General features: G+C 36.5%; 1 protein-coding gene and 1 long non-coding RNA gene across 43 annotated transcripts in view; one reads left to right on the top strand and one right to left on the bottom strand.

Annotated features, from left to right (window-relative positions):
• LOC131543679 (uncharacterized) overlaps positions 1-10622 on the bottom strand; it is a 28637-nt gene extending 18015 nt beyond the window's left edge. Inside the window, exon 1 of the long non-coding RNA XR_009271958.1 lies at positions 10486-10622. This is a non-coding gene — a long non-coding RNA (uncharacterized LOC131543679). The remainder of the gene's footprint in view (positions 1-10485) is intronic.
• Positions 1-17697, top strand: part of ank2b (ankyrin 2b, neuronal) — a 158594-nt gene that overhangs the window by 75014 nt on the left and 65883 nt on the right. For 35 of the 42 annotated variants that reach the window (XM_058781273.1, XM_058781270.1, XM_058781281.1 and 32 more), the window contains exons 2-7: positions 434-535; positions 10616-10714; positions 13251-13349; positions 13439-13537; positions 13798-13983; positions 16070-16093. In XM_058781273.1, the coding sequence (XP_058637256.1) occupies positions 434-535; positions 10616-10714; positions 13251-13349; positions 13439-13537; positions 13798-13983; positions 16070-16093 (609 nt within the window). Of the gene's footprint in view, positions 1-433; positions 536-8831; positions 10505-10615; positions 10715-13250; positions 13350-13438; positions 13538-13797; positions 13984-16069; positions 16094-17697 lie in introns of those variants that run through there. The other 7 variants (XM_058781301.1, XM_058781285.1, XM_058781275.1 and 4 more) reach the window with 2 other exon arrangements.

The following is a 17697-nucleotide window of genomic DNA, read 5'->3' as shown; positions in this document are numbered from 1 at the left end:
TATTCCAAAATCCACTTTTATCCACATCCAACATTACTTGTAGTGAGTTAATGTTCAGAACATTACTACAGACTAAAGTAATTGAGAGATAAAATATTTTAAAATGTTGACAATATTTGAGAAACAGCTGAAATCTCATCTCTTTTGTTTGCACTTAACTGTATCCTGTTGAATAATAAAAAAAATGCTTTCACTATTTCTTATATCCCTTATCCCTCCCTGTTCTAGCTTGTACTATCCTGTAAGATATTTTAAACCTTTTAAGCACATATTGCTAAGCACTTGTTGTGTTATTGTCTTCTTAAGATGAATCACTTGTTTGTATGTTGCTTTAGATAAAATCTACTGCTAAATTAATAAATGTAAATAAAAAGATGTTAACCTGTTCTAATGATGTAATTTTCCTTTCCTTTTTTTTTTTTTTTTTCTCTAGTCGGACAGCAATACCAGTTTCCTTCGAGCAGCAAGAGCAGGAAATATTGACAAGGTTCTGGAGTATTTGAAGGGCGGAGTTGACATCAGCACTTGTAATCAGGTAGGAGCCTCTCTTTATATATTTTGTCAAATATCATAAAGGAATGTGTATAGGTTTCCTACTGGAATTTCTAACAAAATTTGGAACATGATCAGCTCCTGAATTGTTTTGTTGGAGGTGTTAAAGGTGCACTAAGTGATTTTTGCCAAGCGATGTTGATATTTGAAAGCACCAAAACAAACACGGCCATACCCCAACAGGACCTCGGCCTTATTTTGAAATTTTCCGCCCCACACGTACATACACAACCATGACAACGACGATCGCGGAAACAAATGAAGATGACGTACAAGCATATTCAAACAAAAGCCAACACGGATAAGTTGTGTGAAACAAAGCAAAATCAACATTACTCACCTATCAAGAAGAAACAACGTAACCTCTGCATCCGATTCGAGCCCTTCCCGCTCCTTGAGTTCTCTCCACCGCTGGAAAGCTGCTCCGATATTTACGCAGATCCTACCTCTTGCCTGATCGGAACCCTTCTTTTTAATGTTTTGTTTCTCTGATATTTTTCTCTGATATTTATTTTTTGCCATCCCGCTCTATCTATAGTCGATCTGCTAATATCCGTCCTGTTCACTCAAATTGAGCACTCTCTTCCCTATATCATTACAAGACACACCCCCTTACTGCTGATTGGCTACAAGTGTGTTTTGGGACGAATGCTGTGGTCAAACTGACCACATTTTAGGTGTAAAACTTTAGGTAAAACTGGCAACTTGAAAGGGCACTTTTTGAAGTACAAGTGATGGACACTTGGCTCTCATTCTTTGCGCAAGTTTAATTATGTGACAATGGTGCCTCTTTAATTGGTTCTGCAAGATGACGCAGAGGTGTGTTCTAAGGAACAGTTTTTTGGTCCCCTACCCTTCATCCCTTCGAAGTTCTTATTCTGAAAGGAAAGCCCTTCAAAGGGATTAGGGCATAGAGGTGAGCTCTTGGGCCCTGTCCCAAATGGCACCCTAAACCCTCGCGGTCTTTTTCTGAGTCCGCACTTTGGTGACGTAATGCCGCTTTGACTGTCAGGTAGAAGTCTGCTGCGGAGCTTGTCCCAGTGCAGGATCAAGGGTGCATAGTGGCCGCAAAGGGGGCACTCGCGAGCACCCTTCTGAATGCTAAAATGACGATTGGGACACTCTACGGTCTCGTGGACTTAAAGGACACATGCACGCGGTGGCCATTGTAAGTCCGTAAGACCGTAAGTGCACATGAAGTGTTCCATTTGGGACAGGGCCTTCAGAATGGAACACAGCATCAGTCATTCATTCAACAAATTTGTTCAAATTTGTTCATTGGCTGTCTTAATGAATGGGACACTGAAACATTGGCTCACTCGATTTGTTCTAAAACGTGGATTCATTCAGTAACAAAACTGAATGATTGCTAAAACTGCCCAGTCCTGCAGATTTGCTTTATTCAACATCAAGAATATCAGGCCTGTTTTGTCCAGGCTGGACTATTGCAATGCTCTCTTGGCAGGTCTTCCAGCCAGTTCTATCAAACCTTTACAATTAATCCAAGATTCATTTTTAATGAGCCGGAAAGAATGCACGTCACACCTCTGTTTATCAATTTGCACTGGCTACCAATAGCTGCTCGCATAAAATTCAAGGCATTAATGTTTGCCTACAAAACCACCACTGGCTCTGCACCCCTTTACCTAAATTCATTACTTATGTGCCCTCTAGAAGCTTGCATTCTGCAAGTGAACGTCACTTTATTGTGCCATCCCAAAGAGACACAAAATCACTTTCACAGACTTTTAAATTAAATGTTCCCTCCTGGTGGAATGACCTGCCCAACCTTAGCCATCTTCAAGGATGAGCTAGAAACACATCTCTTCCATCTTTATTTGACCCACTAACTCTAGCACTATATATTCTAATTCTATTCTTAAAAAAAAAAAAAAAAACTTGCCCCTTTAGACTTTCACCATATTCATTTACTTTTCTTAAAAAAAAAAAAAAAAAACCTAACACTAGCTTCTCTAATCTATTTGTATTCTATCTATTTGCTTTCTTTTTATTTATTATATAATTAACAAAAGCAAAAATAAGGCCTCTAACACTAGCTTGCTATATTCTTTTTCTATTATATCTGTTTTCTTTTTATTGTATAATTTAAAAGAAAAAAAAACCTTGCTACGTGTACTGCGTTAGGCTAATTGAGACTTGTTATAGCACTTGCATATCATTGCTCTTTTGTTGATTTTGATTGCTTCCATTGTCCTCATTTGTAAGTCGCTTTGGATAAAACGTCTGCTAAATGACTAAATGTAATGTAAATGTAAACAGTTTTTGCTGTGTGTTGCTTGGAAAGGTACACCCTTTCTATTTCATTGACAAAATTGAGCAAAAACATAATACTGACAAGACTGTGTCTAAAGCCTGGTACACACCAAGCCGTCGGGCAGTTTTTTTCGTCGGCCGACTAAGTTTTCTCAGTGTGTTCTGCGCCGTCGGCTGAAGTTGGTCCTCGTCGGCTTTTTTTCGGCCGATTCGACATGTTGAATCGGCATCGGAGCTCGTCGGGCAGTCTGGCCATCTGATCATTCTGATTGGCTGTTAAAGCTGGCGAACCAGTATGCGAGAAAGGCGCAGAACGGACGTGCTACTTGGCCATCGGGTGGCAAGCGTCGGCTTGGTGTGTCAAGGCAACTTTGGACCCAGACGCTGCCGACGTGAGCCGACCCTGCAGTCTGCTTTCGTCGCCACTAGTTTGTCGGCGTCGGCTTGGTGTGTACCGGGCTTAAAACACAATATGAATTTGTTTAGTGAACTGTTTTCTAAAATCAATGTCACGTTTGATATCACACTCTTGCTTGTGTGATATCGCTGAACTATATCTTGTGATATGAAATACAAGACAACAATGCATTCTAATAGGCTACATGGAGTTAGTCATCATTATGTTGCCAACTACAGGCAATGTAAGAAGATGTACAAGGGCCATGGCAGAATGCATTAAATGCGTTAATAATGTTAACACATAATTTTTTTTCATACTTTATCTTAGAGAGAGAGAGAGAGAGAGATGTGAAATAATGAAGGAAAAGCATTAACAGGCATACAGTATACTACATGACAACAATTTTATATAAAAGCATTACGGTGTGTACTTCATGTAGTTGTTTGAGAAAATGCCTGGAGTGAGTAGAGCTAACAAAAAAGCTCCAAATAGGCAATTTTGAACATATATATATTTTTTTAACTTCCTACACATTCCCATACTAATATTTCATCATTTTGATGACTTTACAATTCTAAAATGTGAATAATAGTCATAATTAAAGGCATACTGCACCAGCAGATGCAGACCAGTAGCAACAGACACGTTCATATGGTTTTGGCGGATCAGTGTGTTACCCTTGTCGGCGTCTGTTGCAGTTGGTCATCGCTTGTTTTCAGGTTTTGCAGAATGTCTGAGAAGTAACACAATGTAATCTGGTGATTGTCAGCATTGGCTGGCATCTGTCGATACAGCGTGAATTAGCCTTAAATACCCTACGATGAAACCCTACTTATTTTACTTGGAAGATCAAGGAAACACAGGAGATACAGACACAGACAGATACAGACACTTTTTTTTCTTTTAATTCCTTCTGATGTTTTACAGGGAGGTTATGTGGGGAATGATTTGATGATATTTGATAAATTATAATTGGTTTCTTTTGGTTTCTTTAGGTCTGATAGGTTTCTTTTCAGAATTTTTATTTGGGTGTAGTGAACTCATATGAATCATTTTGATTTTATATTTTTTTATATTAAACTTTGGTTACTTTGGACAGATGTCCCAGGTTTGAACCTCGGTATAAGTCTTCAGTCAAAAGAATTTGGTCAGAATTTCAGTATTTCTTAAAGAAATGGAAACAAGGCAGTTAAGTGTAAACAACTTGCTACTATTGGGTACAAGAAGTATTTGCTTTACTGAGCACTGGCAAGCCATTATTTCCAGAGAAAGTGCTTTCCACTACAGTTGATTGGAGCATAAGAGTATTTTGTATAGATTATTAGATTAAAAAGACACTTTCACCCTTAAATACGCTCTTTTGCAAATAGTACATACAATAGTTTTAGGACAACTGGGTCACTTGCAAAGACTTGCAAACACATATCCTATAGAGTGTGCAATTTGTATGCTTCTAGCAGCACCAAATGAAATTGGGATTAGTGCACGTTCCATTGGGTGAACGATAGCACCACAAAGCCAAAGTAAGAAACCAAACACTTTTTTATGTATTAGTTTAGTGGTGAAGAATTGGGACTGTCTAAAACTGTCCCACTGTCCTAAACCTGTGTTGCCTTTTTGGCCACATTATGGAAATAAATTAAATAGCAAGTGACTGACGATTAGTCTGATGTGCTGTGTGTGTTAGACTGAAATACAGCTCTGCATTAGAATGCTTGTAATGTGCATTAAGGAATGCAATGTGTGCCAGGATCACTTTATTTCCCTGTTCACAGTCTCCCTGCCTGCCTCCCTGCTGAAATAAAAGCTGGAGGTTCTAATTGTTTAAAAGTGAAGAATTTAAGGGGAGACACTACAGGCAAAAACACTGTTTTTTCATGAACCTGTCAATTTTGAGATTTTGGGCTTTTTGGTTTTTCATGAAGTGTTTTTTCAGACTAGTAGAACGAAATTACAATACATATTTTTAAAGGCCGTTTTCTCAAAATGAGTTTTTTCTCCTACACTGAGCCATAAATCTCCACTTCAGTAGCACTTACACACACCAAACTTTACATTTGTATTCCTGCCTATATCCTGAAGGTTTTTACAGAGGGATTTGTTCATATATAATTTTCTTGATTATATACAACATTTTAATCCCCCCAAAATTGTCAAAATATAGTGTTTTCTGTCTGTTCTAAGTATTTTCTGAATTATGGAGTGACAAAATGAGATACCCAAAATTCCCTCTGTAAAAACTTTTGACTGTAATATGTAAAAAAAAATTAACAAGAATTTTGAAACTGACTTCATCCAGTGTTTAGATTTTTGTACTAGAAATGTATGCAAATTAGTGCATATTTCATTAAATAATGCCTCATTTGCATATTTAAACCTAACATTTTAGAAAACTTGTAATACAAAAAATGTTTGAAATTATGAATGTAATCAATCAACTAGGTAAGTAAGGCGATAACTATTAGTAAAAAAAATTGCCCTATTCACCTGCAGTGTCTCGCCTTAAAGGGGTCATGAACTGCCTTTGTTTTTTATTATTTTGTAATGTTCTCTGAGATCCCATTATAATGTTATCAGAATTTTTACTTAAAAACACCATAATCTAGATGTAATAGGCTAATAGACTTGCGTTTGTCTCTTGGTATTTACTGTATGTGCGTAAATCGGTGGGCGGGGCTAAACAGGCAGTGACGTAGAAGAAGGCGTTGATCTTCTTCTGCGGAGGCAGTGTTTAGCCACACTATTACGTTATTAAATGTCACATTCCACAACCTGTCGTTTTGGCCAATTGGCTTCAATATAAGCTGTTTTTAGACTAACATGGAAGTTACAGGATGTTTTTTAGTACAATTACCTCTTATATGTCAAAAGATAAAGGGAATTTTGATTTCTCAGTTCATATGACGCCTTTAAATGTTGAGTTGAGTATGAAGTTACTAGTGTGAATTAGAAAAATAAAGCATATTTCAAACAACCTTAAGAGCGGATGCAGCCATTTGTAAGACTGAATGTGCAAGGCTTCTGCTGTCATTCGCTTGCAGTTATTTTATCTGTACAAAGACAGTTATGCTGCTCGATATTGCAAACATTTATTTGTTATAATATTATTTTAATTCATTATCATAATCATAAACATGCTGGTTTGTAGCACAAATAGTTCCACCATTTACTGCACTTGTTATTCTTTTAGTTATTTGCCTATTAGCGGCTCATCATCTTGCACATTCAAATAAAATAGCTTACTCACACATTGCAAAATAAAGTGGATATCTTACTCTTTTATCTGGACCTTAAGAGTAAAGAGCTAACATGTTCAGGCCCAGATTAAAAACACATAGGACCCTGGGGCTATAAAAAACCCAAGGGCCCCCCTTCATAGTAATTGGTGCCACAATGTTTTCTGCCACAGGAATAATTTGTGTTTTAAAAAAAAAAAAAAATCTCCAGCAAACAGAGATACATTGAGTATGTACACTAAATATTCGGATATTTGAAGTCAAAGCAAACAGGTTTTCTGAGGAAAAAAAAAAAAAAAAAACTTTTGAGAATATACGGCTCCCTTGAGGAATTTACTTTAAATAGTTTTATTATTAGCAGTTCTTCTTTCTGATCCTAGAAGAGGAAACTCATCAGGGATGGACTGGTGCTCAAATTCAGCCCATTTAGCCCACACATAAATGTTTTGCTGGGGTTAGGGCAATTGAAATAATTAAATAATTTATTAATAAATAACGAATGGAAATAAATAATAATAGATAATTTAGAACACTATCAGAAATAAAGGTACAAAAGCTGTCACTGGGCGGTACCTTTTCAAAAGGTACATGTTTGTACCTAAAGCGTCCATTTTGGTACCTTAAAGGTAAATATTAGTACTTAAAGTGTACATATTTGAACCTAATAGGTACAAAAGTGTACCTTTTGAAAAGGTACCGCCCCAGTGACAGCTTTTGTACCTTTATTTCTGAGAGTGAATATACCCCCAATGTCTGCATATTTTGGCATGCACTTTGTAATTGAATCTGAATTCTTAATATAATATAGTTACGCACTATAAGCAAAAATATCAGCATGATTGCAAGTGCAAGATTAATTTTATACAGCACAGCAGTTCGATAAGCAATAACTTAATTATACTAATTGTCAATTTTATAGACAACATTATACGTTTTGACTCTTTTTGCTCTATTTTGCCAACAGAAAAGTTGGTTCTCCCTGCAACATGCTGCATTCCATTCTCAAGGGCTCATCCCCATGCCCTAATTTCCTCAAGGGTTTACCCTTCAGAGTGAGAGCTTCTAAGGGGTGAAGGCTGTAGGGGACCAAAAATCTTTTCCTTGGAATGCACTTTTGCGCCATCTTTACGAGACAATTAAAATAGGTTTCAGTAAGTGTGTTTAACTCGAAGCGGCGCTGCACAGACCCAATCGGTGTATGACATCAAAGTACCGTTAGAACTATTTGAAAGCAAACGGAACCATCTGCTCCCTAACCGCTCTCGTGGTACTTTGATGTCATACACTGTGCAAGGCCACTTCAAGTCGAATACACCTAGGGCCAGATTTACTAAGCTAGGCATATTAGCATGAGAGTGCAATTCCAAAAAAGTGCCGATGGGAGTGGAACGTTTTGTGGGGGATCTATTTCTATGTACAATTAAAAAAAACACAGAAGCAGCCATATATTTTAAATTAGCATAAGGGGGCAAAAAAAGCAAACAGTATGTTTGGATAATGTCTTTCTCTGGCATTCCAAATAAATTAATGCAAGTGGAAAAATTTCTCTGTTCTCTGCAGTGCCTTCAACCATGTGAAGCGCATAATGGGTTAAGACATGATTTTCTGGCTGGTAAATAATGGCGCAAATGCTGGTAAATTACAGCAAACCTTAGTAGCCTAAATCATGTTGTGTGATTCATTTAAATACTCTCCTCCCATAAATGTCACGTCTGAAAGGGAAACTCCTACAAATGCATATGCAATAAGGTCAGCCGCAAAAATGACTTTTGTGAATGTTCACGCCTTTTCGTTGCTAATTTTTCACTGCATGCCTTTACTAATTCCTGACAGTACTTTTTAAACACCAAAATAGGGTTTACACTGGTGCAAGCTGGTGCAAATTTGGCCCCTGTAAAAAAAACGAGAGTCCATCGGTTGTACCCATCAAAGGGCCCTTTGGAATGGTCAGTTTAATCACTTAAGTTTGGAACAGCACTTCAATATGGCGACCATGAGATCATTCTCACATCAAAGTGTATTTTAGAGGCAGATATATCCCGTGTGGAACATGGTGAGAGTGGTGTTTCATTCATGAATGAATCAGCTGGTTTGTTTCTATGGTTCACTTTTTAAGACATGTCGCCATACATTTCAAATAATAATCATTTCATATTTTATGCAACATTTCATATTTCTATATTCTATATTCTGTTTCTTTTCTTTTTTATTTATTTATTTTATTTTTTGCTGAGTTTATTATTTTGAGAGACCAAATTTTGACACTATTTCATGCCACTGATTTCTTGGTGCTTCATCATGCACTCAAGAGAGTTTGTTGCTATTTTAGGAGCTCTATTATCAAGTGCCTACCTCGTGCAAAGCATTTTAGCTTGTTAACAGCTCTGCTATGGCAACAGTGTGTGCCTAGTGTGGTAAACAGCAGGCACATGACCATTCGGTCTGCAGTATCGAATGTCCTTTGGCTTTTTCTCCTTTGGCTAGCATGCTGTTTATTTGGGGTAGCATAGTAGCTGTGCATGGTGTTGTTGCTGATCTGAGATTGTCTACAGAAGGGTCTGTCAGGTTGACCTTGACCCCACCAAAGTAGTTAACCTGATCAACTGTTGTATGTAGACCAGCTTGAACAAGAAGCAAACCATGTCAAACCATGTTAAAAAAAGAAAAGAAAAGAAAACAATGTTGGACATATTCCAGTGAACATTTAAAGAGTCTATTTTTGAGTTTGTTTGTTTGTTTGTTTTATATGTAAGAATTTGTATGTAATAAATAATAATCACTTTTTTATTGCCAATGTGTGAACAGCTTGTAATGAAACTTAAAAATTAGGACCTTTCCCGACTTCCAAGGTTGTCTATAAAAGCCTGTAGACTAATTTATGTGAAGAACTTGGGACGTTTTTGCTGTGAAAATCAAAAGATGTGACAGAAAGTAAGTTTTTCGTCATCGATAGAAATATGATTTAAGAAGGATAAGAGGTAACGTTAGCTAGTTTAGTTTGAAAATGTTTAATAGCAAGTAAGACACATTTAGACAACATTTGAAGAAAGTAATAATAATAAATATTCATTTGCAACAACTGATGGAGTGCTGAATGCTGCACGCTCACACAGCGTTGTCAGAGTAATATTGAGCATGAGCAAATAAGTTGCTGGCTGCAACTCACTGAACGGGCACCAGCGTCACTAATAACAATGGGTTCTGAATTCTACATAAAGTCCCTTTAAATAAAATGAAAACAGACAGTTCTATTTAATCTAGCATGTTCCCATTTAAATGTACAATGACAGCTCATACTTGGGCTTTTAACAAGCAGTAATTTCACAGGGTTGCGTGAGACAAGTTGTAAATCGAGCCACCCCCTGAGTCTAGAGAACAGTTTACAGCATTTGTTACATGATATATTCAAGAAGTACTCATCATCTGGCTTGGTGTGACTGAGAGGAGCATATGGGAAAAGTGTTTATGTGTGTTATATCACTACATATTCATCACATAATTCCAGTGCATTTGCACAAATTTAATTTCTGTTATTTTCTAGTTTTGATTGCTTTTCTATTAATATAAAATATGGAAAATTATAATAAAAAGAACAAGACATGTTTAAACCTTTGACAGGTAGTATTTCTATAAATTATGACATAATAAAAGCATACTGTGCTTTCCAAATTAGGCTGTTGAAAGCGAGGTGTAGACATTTTGATTTCTAGGTACTTCACTGCATTATCAAAGGTTGTGTCAATGATTGGCTGCCAAAGAGATCCCACATGTCAGTTTAATTTTAAGATTGCATCGTCTTTTAAGGTAGCCAGCAGTAGTCATCTGCTAGCTTGCGACACTCCTTATTTTATTACTACCTCTTTATAAAACTTTTTTTGAGACTACACATTGCTTTTTTGAGACTGCAGTTGATGCACATTGCATTTAATAGGATAAACCTGACATTAAACAACTCCTGGCACATTTAACTCTCTTTAATACATGCATATTTTGAGCTTGCAATCTCAAAGACGGAAATCATACCTTGGGAATGGATGTGGAGGTATACTTGAGTCTTCTTTCCCCGTACATCGTTTTTATGATGCTTTCTTTTTACAGTATGTTTGCTTTTAGTAGAGAATTAAGTACTAACTTCTGTCTCTGACCTCCACAGAATGGCCTCAACGCGTTGCACTTGGCAGCAAAGGAAGGACATCTGGACCTGGTCCAGGAACTGTTGGACAGGGGGTCTTCAGTTGATTCTGCAACCAAGGTAGAGTTTCTCAAGAAAAATACGAATGGTACTAGAAGCTACAACTCAAGTTTACAAATAAAAAATGGTGTAACATTATGCTGTGCTTTAAAAAGTATGCTAGCAACTCTGTAGATCACTTTTCTGTTAAGCATGTGAAACTGTTAGAAATACCAAATGGTTTCTAGCTCTGCGGCACTGGCGCTCTGTTTGGGACGTTTCTGGGAATTTTGTAGGAATGGCTTTGTGTAAATTAATGCTGATCAAAACCATGCACTGATGATCTTTTTCCTGACAGCTTAAAATAGTCTTAACAACACTTCCCAGCCTTGCAATCACCAACCCAACACCTGTAAATACACGAAATGAATAGGGGGGGAAACATGCTATGCCAACATTGACATTTGAATGTCAGTTCTTATTTCAGGCTGTCAGGTCCCTTTGACATTCATTCTGTGCTACTGCTTAAATTCATGTTCATACACAAGTATGTACATTAGAGATTACAAAGTTGTTGGTATTAAAACAACAACTTTGTCATTTTAAATATAGACATTTTGAGGCTGTGCTTTCCTTCTCTGACAGACTGCCATAGTACTTCAGTCAATATGTCAAGAGCTGAAAGGCAAGACCACTAAGGCTCCTCCAGCTCTTTTGAAAAGCTCTTTTAACTGTTTTGGGATACATCATTTATATAATTTTGTGTAGAAACTTCCACAGTCCTAAAGTTTGCTTTAAAAATATCTTCAAAGTTGAATTGCTTTTTGAGTTTTCTTTCAAATAAATGTCACTGCATATTTGAAAAAAAAAAAAAGGTAGGGCTACTTTAAAGTGTTAAATCAATTGTGGCCAAATAAATTTTGACCACACCACATATTCATCACTATTTAAGAGGGGTAATCAATGGTCAAAAGAGTGCATTCATCTATTTATGTATGTACTATGTATGCATGTCTTTATGTTTCAAAACTATTTCACCTTGAATTCAAATATGGATGGGTAGTTAACAGAAAATACAGTGGGCGTATTTGGACACTAAATAAAGGGTTGAGGTTAGCTCTTTACAGTCTGTTTATCTGTTTTCAAAAGGAACTGTGGTACTTAAAAAGATTTAACTCCCATTGGTCTAAACTACAAAAAAAACAATAGAGCCCCTTATGATCAGTGATACTGACCGCAAATGCATTTCTAGGACCCTTGTTTTTTTGTGACAGTGCCAGTTCTACTCCATCACAAGAGACCTGCTTCAAACCTGAAACAAACAGATGCAAATACTAGACCTGTTGAAATTATACTGTTTTTAATTTTTAGTATATTTAAATCATGTAAGAGTGGATGCAGTCATTTTAAACATGAATGTGCGAGACATCTGCTGTCAGCCGCTTGCAATCATTTTAGCTGTGCAAAAACATTCATTCATTGCTGCTGCTTGATGTTATTGAAATCATAATCACACTACTTTGTAACTGAGACAGTTTACTGCAATTTGTTAAGCCAGTTGTATGCCAGACAAGCGGCACACTGTGCCAGAGCTAGTTAAAGGTGGGGTAAGTGATTTCTGGTAGCCAATGTTGATATTTGTAATCACAAAAACAAACATGCCCCTACCACAAAAGGGTCTCACCCCTATTTTGATAGCTCCGCCCCACACATACGTATGCAACCCAGGCAACAACAGTTCTGTGAAACAATGCAAAACCAATTGAGAAGAAACAAAGCAACCTCAGCATCCGATCGCATGCCTTCCCGCTCCTTGAGTTCTCTCCAGCGCTGGCAAGCTGATCCAATATTTACACGGGTCCTACTTCTTGCCTTTGCTGTCTACCAGTGTAGACAGACTTTAGCTGGTGCGGCGCGTCGCAACATGACAACTGTTGCGTCCGGTGTAGACATGGTGTATAAGCCTTCTTTTGTTCCTCAGACGTTTTCTTCTTTAGTCTTTTTTATCTGTCATCTCTATCATCCTGTCATCGCTTGGCTTGGCTAATGTCCGTCATGTGCACTGAGCGCTCTCTCCCCCACATCATGAGTAGACACGCCCCTTACTGCCGATTGGCTACAAGTTTATTTTGGTACTCAGCTCCGACTCGTTTTCTAAAGCATTTTGGAAAAAAATGCATACCCCACCTTTAAATGGACAGAGAATCATTCTATCATATGTCTCTCTTGGAAGGTTTTAAACATTTAATATGGCATCCAATAACAATAAAAAATGTGTATTGTACAATATCTCAGTTGATGTTTTTCTTGATATCTGATAGATACACAATATAAAGATATTGCAGAAGGGCTGATTGTGCTGCTCTAATTTTGTGCAAATTACTTTGCACACTCAATATTGCATTACAAATTGAGAAGCTTATCTAAAATATGACCTAGTTTTGTTGTCCATTAAGAACAAGGAGTGACTGTATTTAACAGATAGTTTTTGTAAGTTATTATCCATGCCTTTCTAAATAAGGTATTCAGCTTTGGGCACATCCCTGATATCATTTGTGGCATGAGATTTTAAGAGAAATGTCTGAGTAAATGATGAATGTGTTTGTTTGGCTCACAGAAAGGAAATACAGCTCTCCACATCGCTTCACTAGCAGGACAAGGAGAGGTTGTAAAGATCCTGGTCAAGAGGGGAGCAGACATTAATGCACAATCTCAAGTAGGAACAAGTTTGACATTTATGCCAGCAAAAGCAAAAGGACAAATAAATAAATACAATAAAAACCATTAAAATCTGTGCTCTTATAGAATGGATTCACTCCCTTGTACATGGCTTCTCAAGAAAACCATTTAGATGTGGTGCGCTATCTTTTGGAGAATGGTGGAAACCAGAGCACTGCAACAGAGGTAAAAAGTTCAAGTGCTTCTAAAATTGTATAGAATGATAAACTTTGATAAAAAGCCACACAGCTGATCCTAAAGATTTCTTTGCTGATGTCAAAGTGCTGATTGCCTACATGCTGTAACAAATATTAACCCCTAACCCTGAACTACACCATAACCTTAAAGTATACCCAGATAGCATCCAAATACTGTTGTGTCAGGATTATTGGCATAATGCAAGGATAAGTGCATTATTTGAAATATTTGTTTTTCTCTTTTTGCAGGATGGCTTCACACCTCTAGCTATTGCACTGCAACAAGGCCATAATCAGGTGGTGTCCATCCTTTTAGAGAATGACACAAAGGGCAAAGTACGTCTGCCTGCCTTGCACATTGCAGCCCGTAAGGACGACACGAAATCCGCTGCCCTGCTGCTCCAAAATGACCACAATGCCGATGTTCAATCTAAGGTAAATATGGGCGGAACATAGAGCTAAGGGTAGTATGTTCAAGGATGGAAGGAAATATAAGGAAATATATATTGAAATCCAAACAGAAATTTGGCTTCAAATATAAAAAGAAGCTTTATTGGTATGATGAATAATGTCATTAAGAATAATAACAGTGGGTGTGGCCTTGGTGGGATTTACCAATCTCTGCATTAAGGTTGGGACCCAAGATTTGTTCTGGTAACGGCTCTTATACATCTTCATTCTTTTTCACGTTTTAGCAGACTTGTGCTTGCAGTCTAAATGGGATATTATTTTAGATATAGACTGGGTACTGTGAAATAATACAAAGACAACTACATATATCATTGTTCTTTCTGAGTGCATGCTAGCATTGCAAAAAAAAAAAAAAAATTCAACCTTCTAAACTTTAAAAGTTTAAAGGTATTTCCTCCATTGACTTCCATTTGAACAGAACTGTCAGGATTCTGCTGCATACACATTTTTAGCAAACTTTGCAGCTTCCCATGGGAGAGGGGTTTCCAAAAAAATGTTGTGATATTTGACCTGTGCAAAGGCATTTGATCAATCTCTCAACTGAATTATAAAAAAAAAAAACACACACACAAACTTATAAGCTGCATGTTTCGATGGGGGTTGTGGGGTCTGTAATTTTGCATGTTTTGCATGTGACTACAATTGCAGTTTGAATCAGACTAATGACTTGCTCAGTGATTGAATTGGTAGTTACACATTCAGAACAGTTTTGTCGTAATAACTAGTATTTTAATGAAAAACTCTGATATTAAAAAGTAGTAGTTTTTGTATGTTTAGGTATATTGTTAGCACCAATTGAAACAAATCATCAGATTCATTTCATACCTTAAGATTTCCATCCTTACTCTGCATGTCGCTACTAACAGACCGTTACAGATTCAGCATCTTGTAAAACTGTCTTGTTTATGGTTGTGTTTGTATGTGACTTGCAGTGGTTTCAGGATGTTTTTAGTGTCTTCCATTATTGTGCCAGATGAAATCTTTTGTCTGTGTTTGTCTCTCTGCGTTTCTCTGTTTCTCTCTCCAGTATAAATGTGCCTGCATCCTGTGTTTCCATCCCGACGCTATCCGGGTTTCACTGTTTTATCTACTTACCCATTATTACTCTATTTTATCAGTCGTAAAAACATTCACTACTTAGTGTATACCTTAACTGACTGTAAATATGAAGAAACAGCATGCACTTGCAAAATGAATGTGCACAGACACGCAGCCTACATTTGTGTGAAAGTGTGCATGCACGTCTGTTGTGTGCAGTGTTTGTGTTTGAGACTGAATGTTTTTTTGGGAAATGCTAACAGAGGTATTTATTTTTCTTTAAAAAATGGCCAATGGTTTACACTATAAGTGTTGTTTTAATTTTAGTTCAAAGAGAAACATGCACATTCAGAATGTTTTTGATGATGAAAAATGTGCCAGTTTAATTTTAGTTTCAGTTTCAAACCAAAATAGTTGTTAAGTGATTCACTTAAAAATAATTTTAGACATTTGTTGGCTTAAATGCCATATTAAATGTTAATATTTATGTATTACTGTTGTCAACTTTTGAGGCACATAAGCTAGTTTTACAATATTTCATACAGATTCCTGTAAATATAGAACAGCAAATCACTGAATGTTTAATCATAAGATAGTTAAATGTGTGATTTTGTCTGTTTTGCTAGTAGTCCTGTCTTTTGATAGCTATTGACATGCAGCATCACACAAAAGCAAATTCTTGAGCCAAGACCACCATAAAACCAGAATATTTACAAGAGTATGTATTACAAGGGTTCGTTTATTTTGCAACCGAAAGGGATAATATCAGGTATTACTGAAATAATATAATTTGTGTGGTCAGGTGAGCTCATACTGTTCGTCATCTCGTGTGAGTTAATATACCTTTAAGAATGGGTTTCTAGTGGCAGGCTGGGTAATAGATATGGCCCCTCAGAGAAAAATGAAGACCTCTTGCTTCTCTGGCACAATTTGCATGCAGCCGCTATCAACCCCAAATGTGTTTGAGTGAAATATAACAAGCCTATTTCCTTCCCTGTTTTTGCTGCACCAGATGATGGTCAATAGGACAACTGAGGTAGAGATATCCTCATTTTTTGGCAAATAAAAGCTATTGATTTATTGCATTCATTTCTGGTCCTCTTTTTGGCATGGAGAATTGAGCTTTTCTGTTTGTTCACTCTGCATTTTTAGTTCTTTTGAACCTTTGCATGGCTGGTTAGTCTCATTCACAGCATCATCCAAACCCCTTTGCATATGTCACGTCAGAAATTTCAGTTTTATTTGTAAAAGGTATTTATTGATAATGTTATATGTTATATCTAGTGCCACGATTGCTGCTGATGTTTAATTTGAGCTATTATAATCAGAGATAGACTGAAAAGTCAATGCAGACAGTGTCTATCCTCCTAACATCTATAACCCTCCTAATCATAAATTAGCCTTTACTTACAGCCTTTTTTACAGTTTCAGCCTTTACTTACAGTCAGTTTTAAGCTGCATGGGCACTTTAACATAATAACTGTTTATGAAAGAGTACTGCATAAATATATAATATTATTATTATTATTCACATCCATTGTCTTAATGTTTTATTATCAATTTAGCAGTCTTTTTAAATTCATTAGTTTCTAATAAATTAATTTTAAAAAGTGCACAACAATGTCTTATATTTTGCTTGCTGCCTTTACTTAAATATACAGAAGCCTAGGGAAACCAGTCACATGGCTTTAATGAAATGAACATTTATTTCATTACTCTTACCTAAAGGTCAAATAGACCCCGGTGGCATGAATTTGCCTTTCAACAACAATTGCTTGACTTCCAGCACGCATTAGTGTGATTGCATTAAGCTCTTTAATAATGTAATATGTATAGGCTATGCTAAGAGGGATTAATCATTCTTTTTCAACATCCATACATCCACCAGAAATAATGTTTGAATGTTTGCAGGTGGCATAGAAATTCTTAAACTGTTGTTGTGTTAGCATTATCAGTTATGATGTTTTAATATGATTATGAATATTATTGATATTATTATTATTGATGGAATGATTATTATATGATACACAGCTGGATGTATGAATGCTAACAGCACAATGCAATAGCATACATGTTACAAAAGTATGTTCAGAATGAAGGTTTTGTAGTTAGTGGTCTATATAGTGATGTACTTGGAAATTATCGAATTTCTTTCATCTTTGCAGGCAATTTGCTGTTTGCAAAGTTTTTATTAGGTTTTAATGTAATTATCCACTGCACAGCATGCTGCATCGCATATTTGATTTTGCACCAGCTTTGAACGTGTTTCACACAGTCAATATATTCTTCACACTTTTGTAAATGATGTTTTCACATTAAATCGGACCGTGACTTTCAGAATGGGAAGGTAAGGCAAGAATTTCACATATTCAAACTCCTCTACAATCTTTACCTTCTTATAATAGTCCAGACATGATTTTATTGCTGATATTATCTGCATACTGCACTTTTGTTTTTTTGATACTTTTATGTTTTTTTTTGTGTTATTCTTTGATTATGTTCCCCTTGTTTTCATTATACTAAAACTGTATGTCATCTGAAATGTTGTGTCTTTTGTTATGTTCTGTTAACGGCTTCTTGCTATTTTAAGTTGATTTATTTGTAATTTTAGTATACTTTTTTTTTTTTTGCATGCCTGTG

The sequence above is a fragment of the Onychostoma macrolepis genome, chromosome 07 (assembly GCF_012432095.1).
Source record: "Onychostoma macrolepis isolate SWU-2019 chromosome 07, ASM1243209v1, whole genome shotgun sequence".
Lineage (NCBI taxonomy): Eukaryota > Metazoa > Chordata > Actinopteri > Cypriniformes > Cyprinidae > Onychostoma > Onychostoma macrolepis.
The sequence above is the reverse complement of the archived record's forward strand: the minus strand, read 5'-3'. Positions and strand labels throughout refer to the sequence as shown.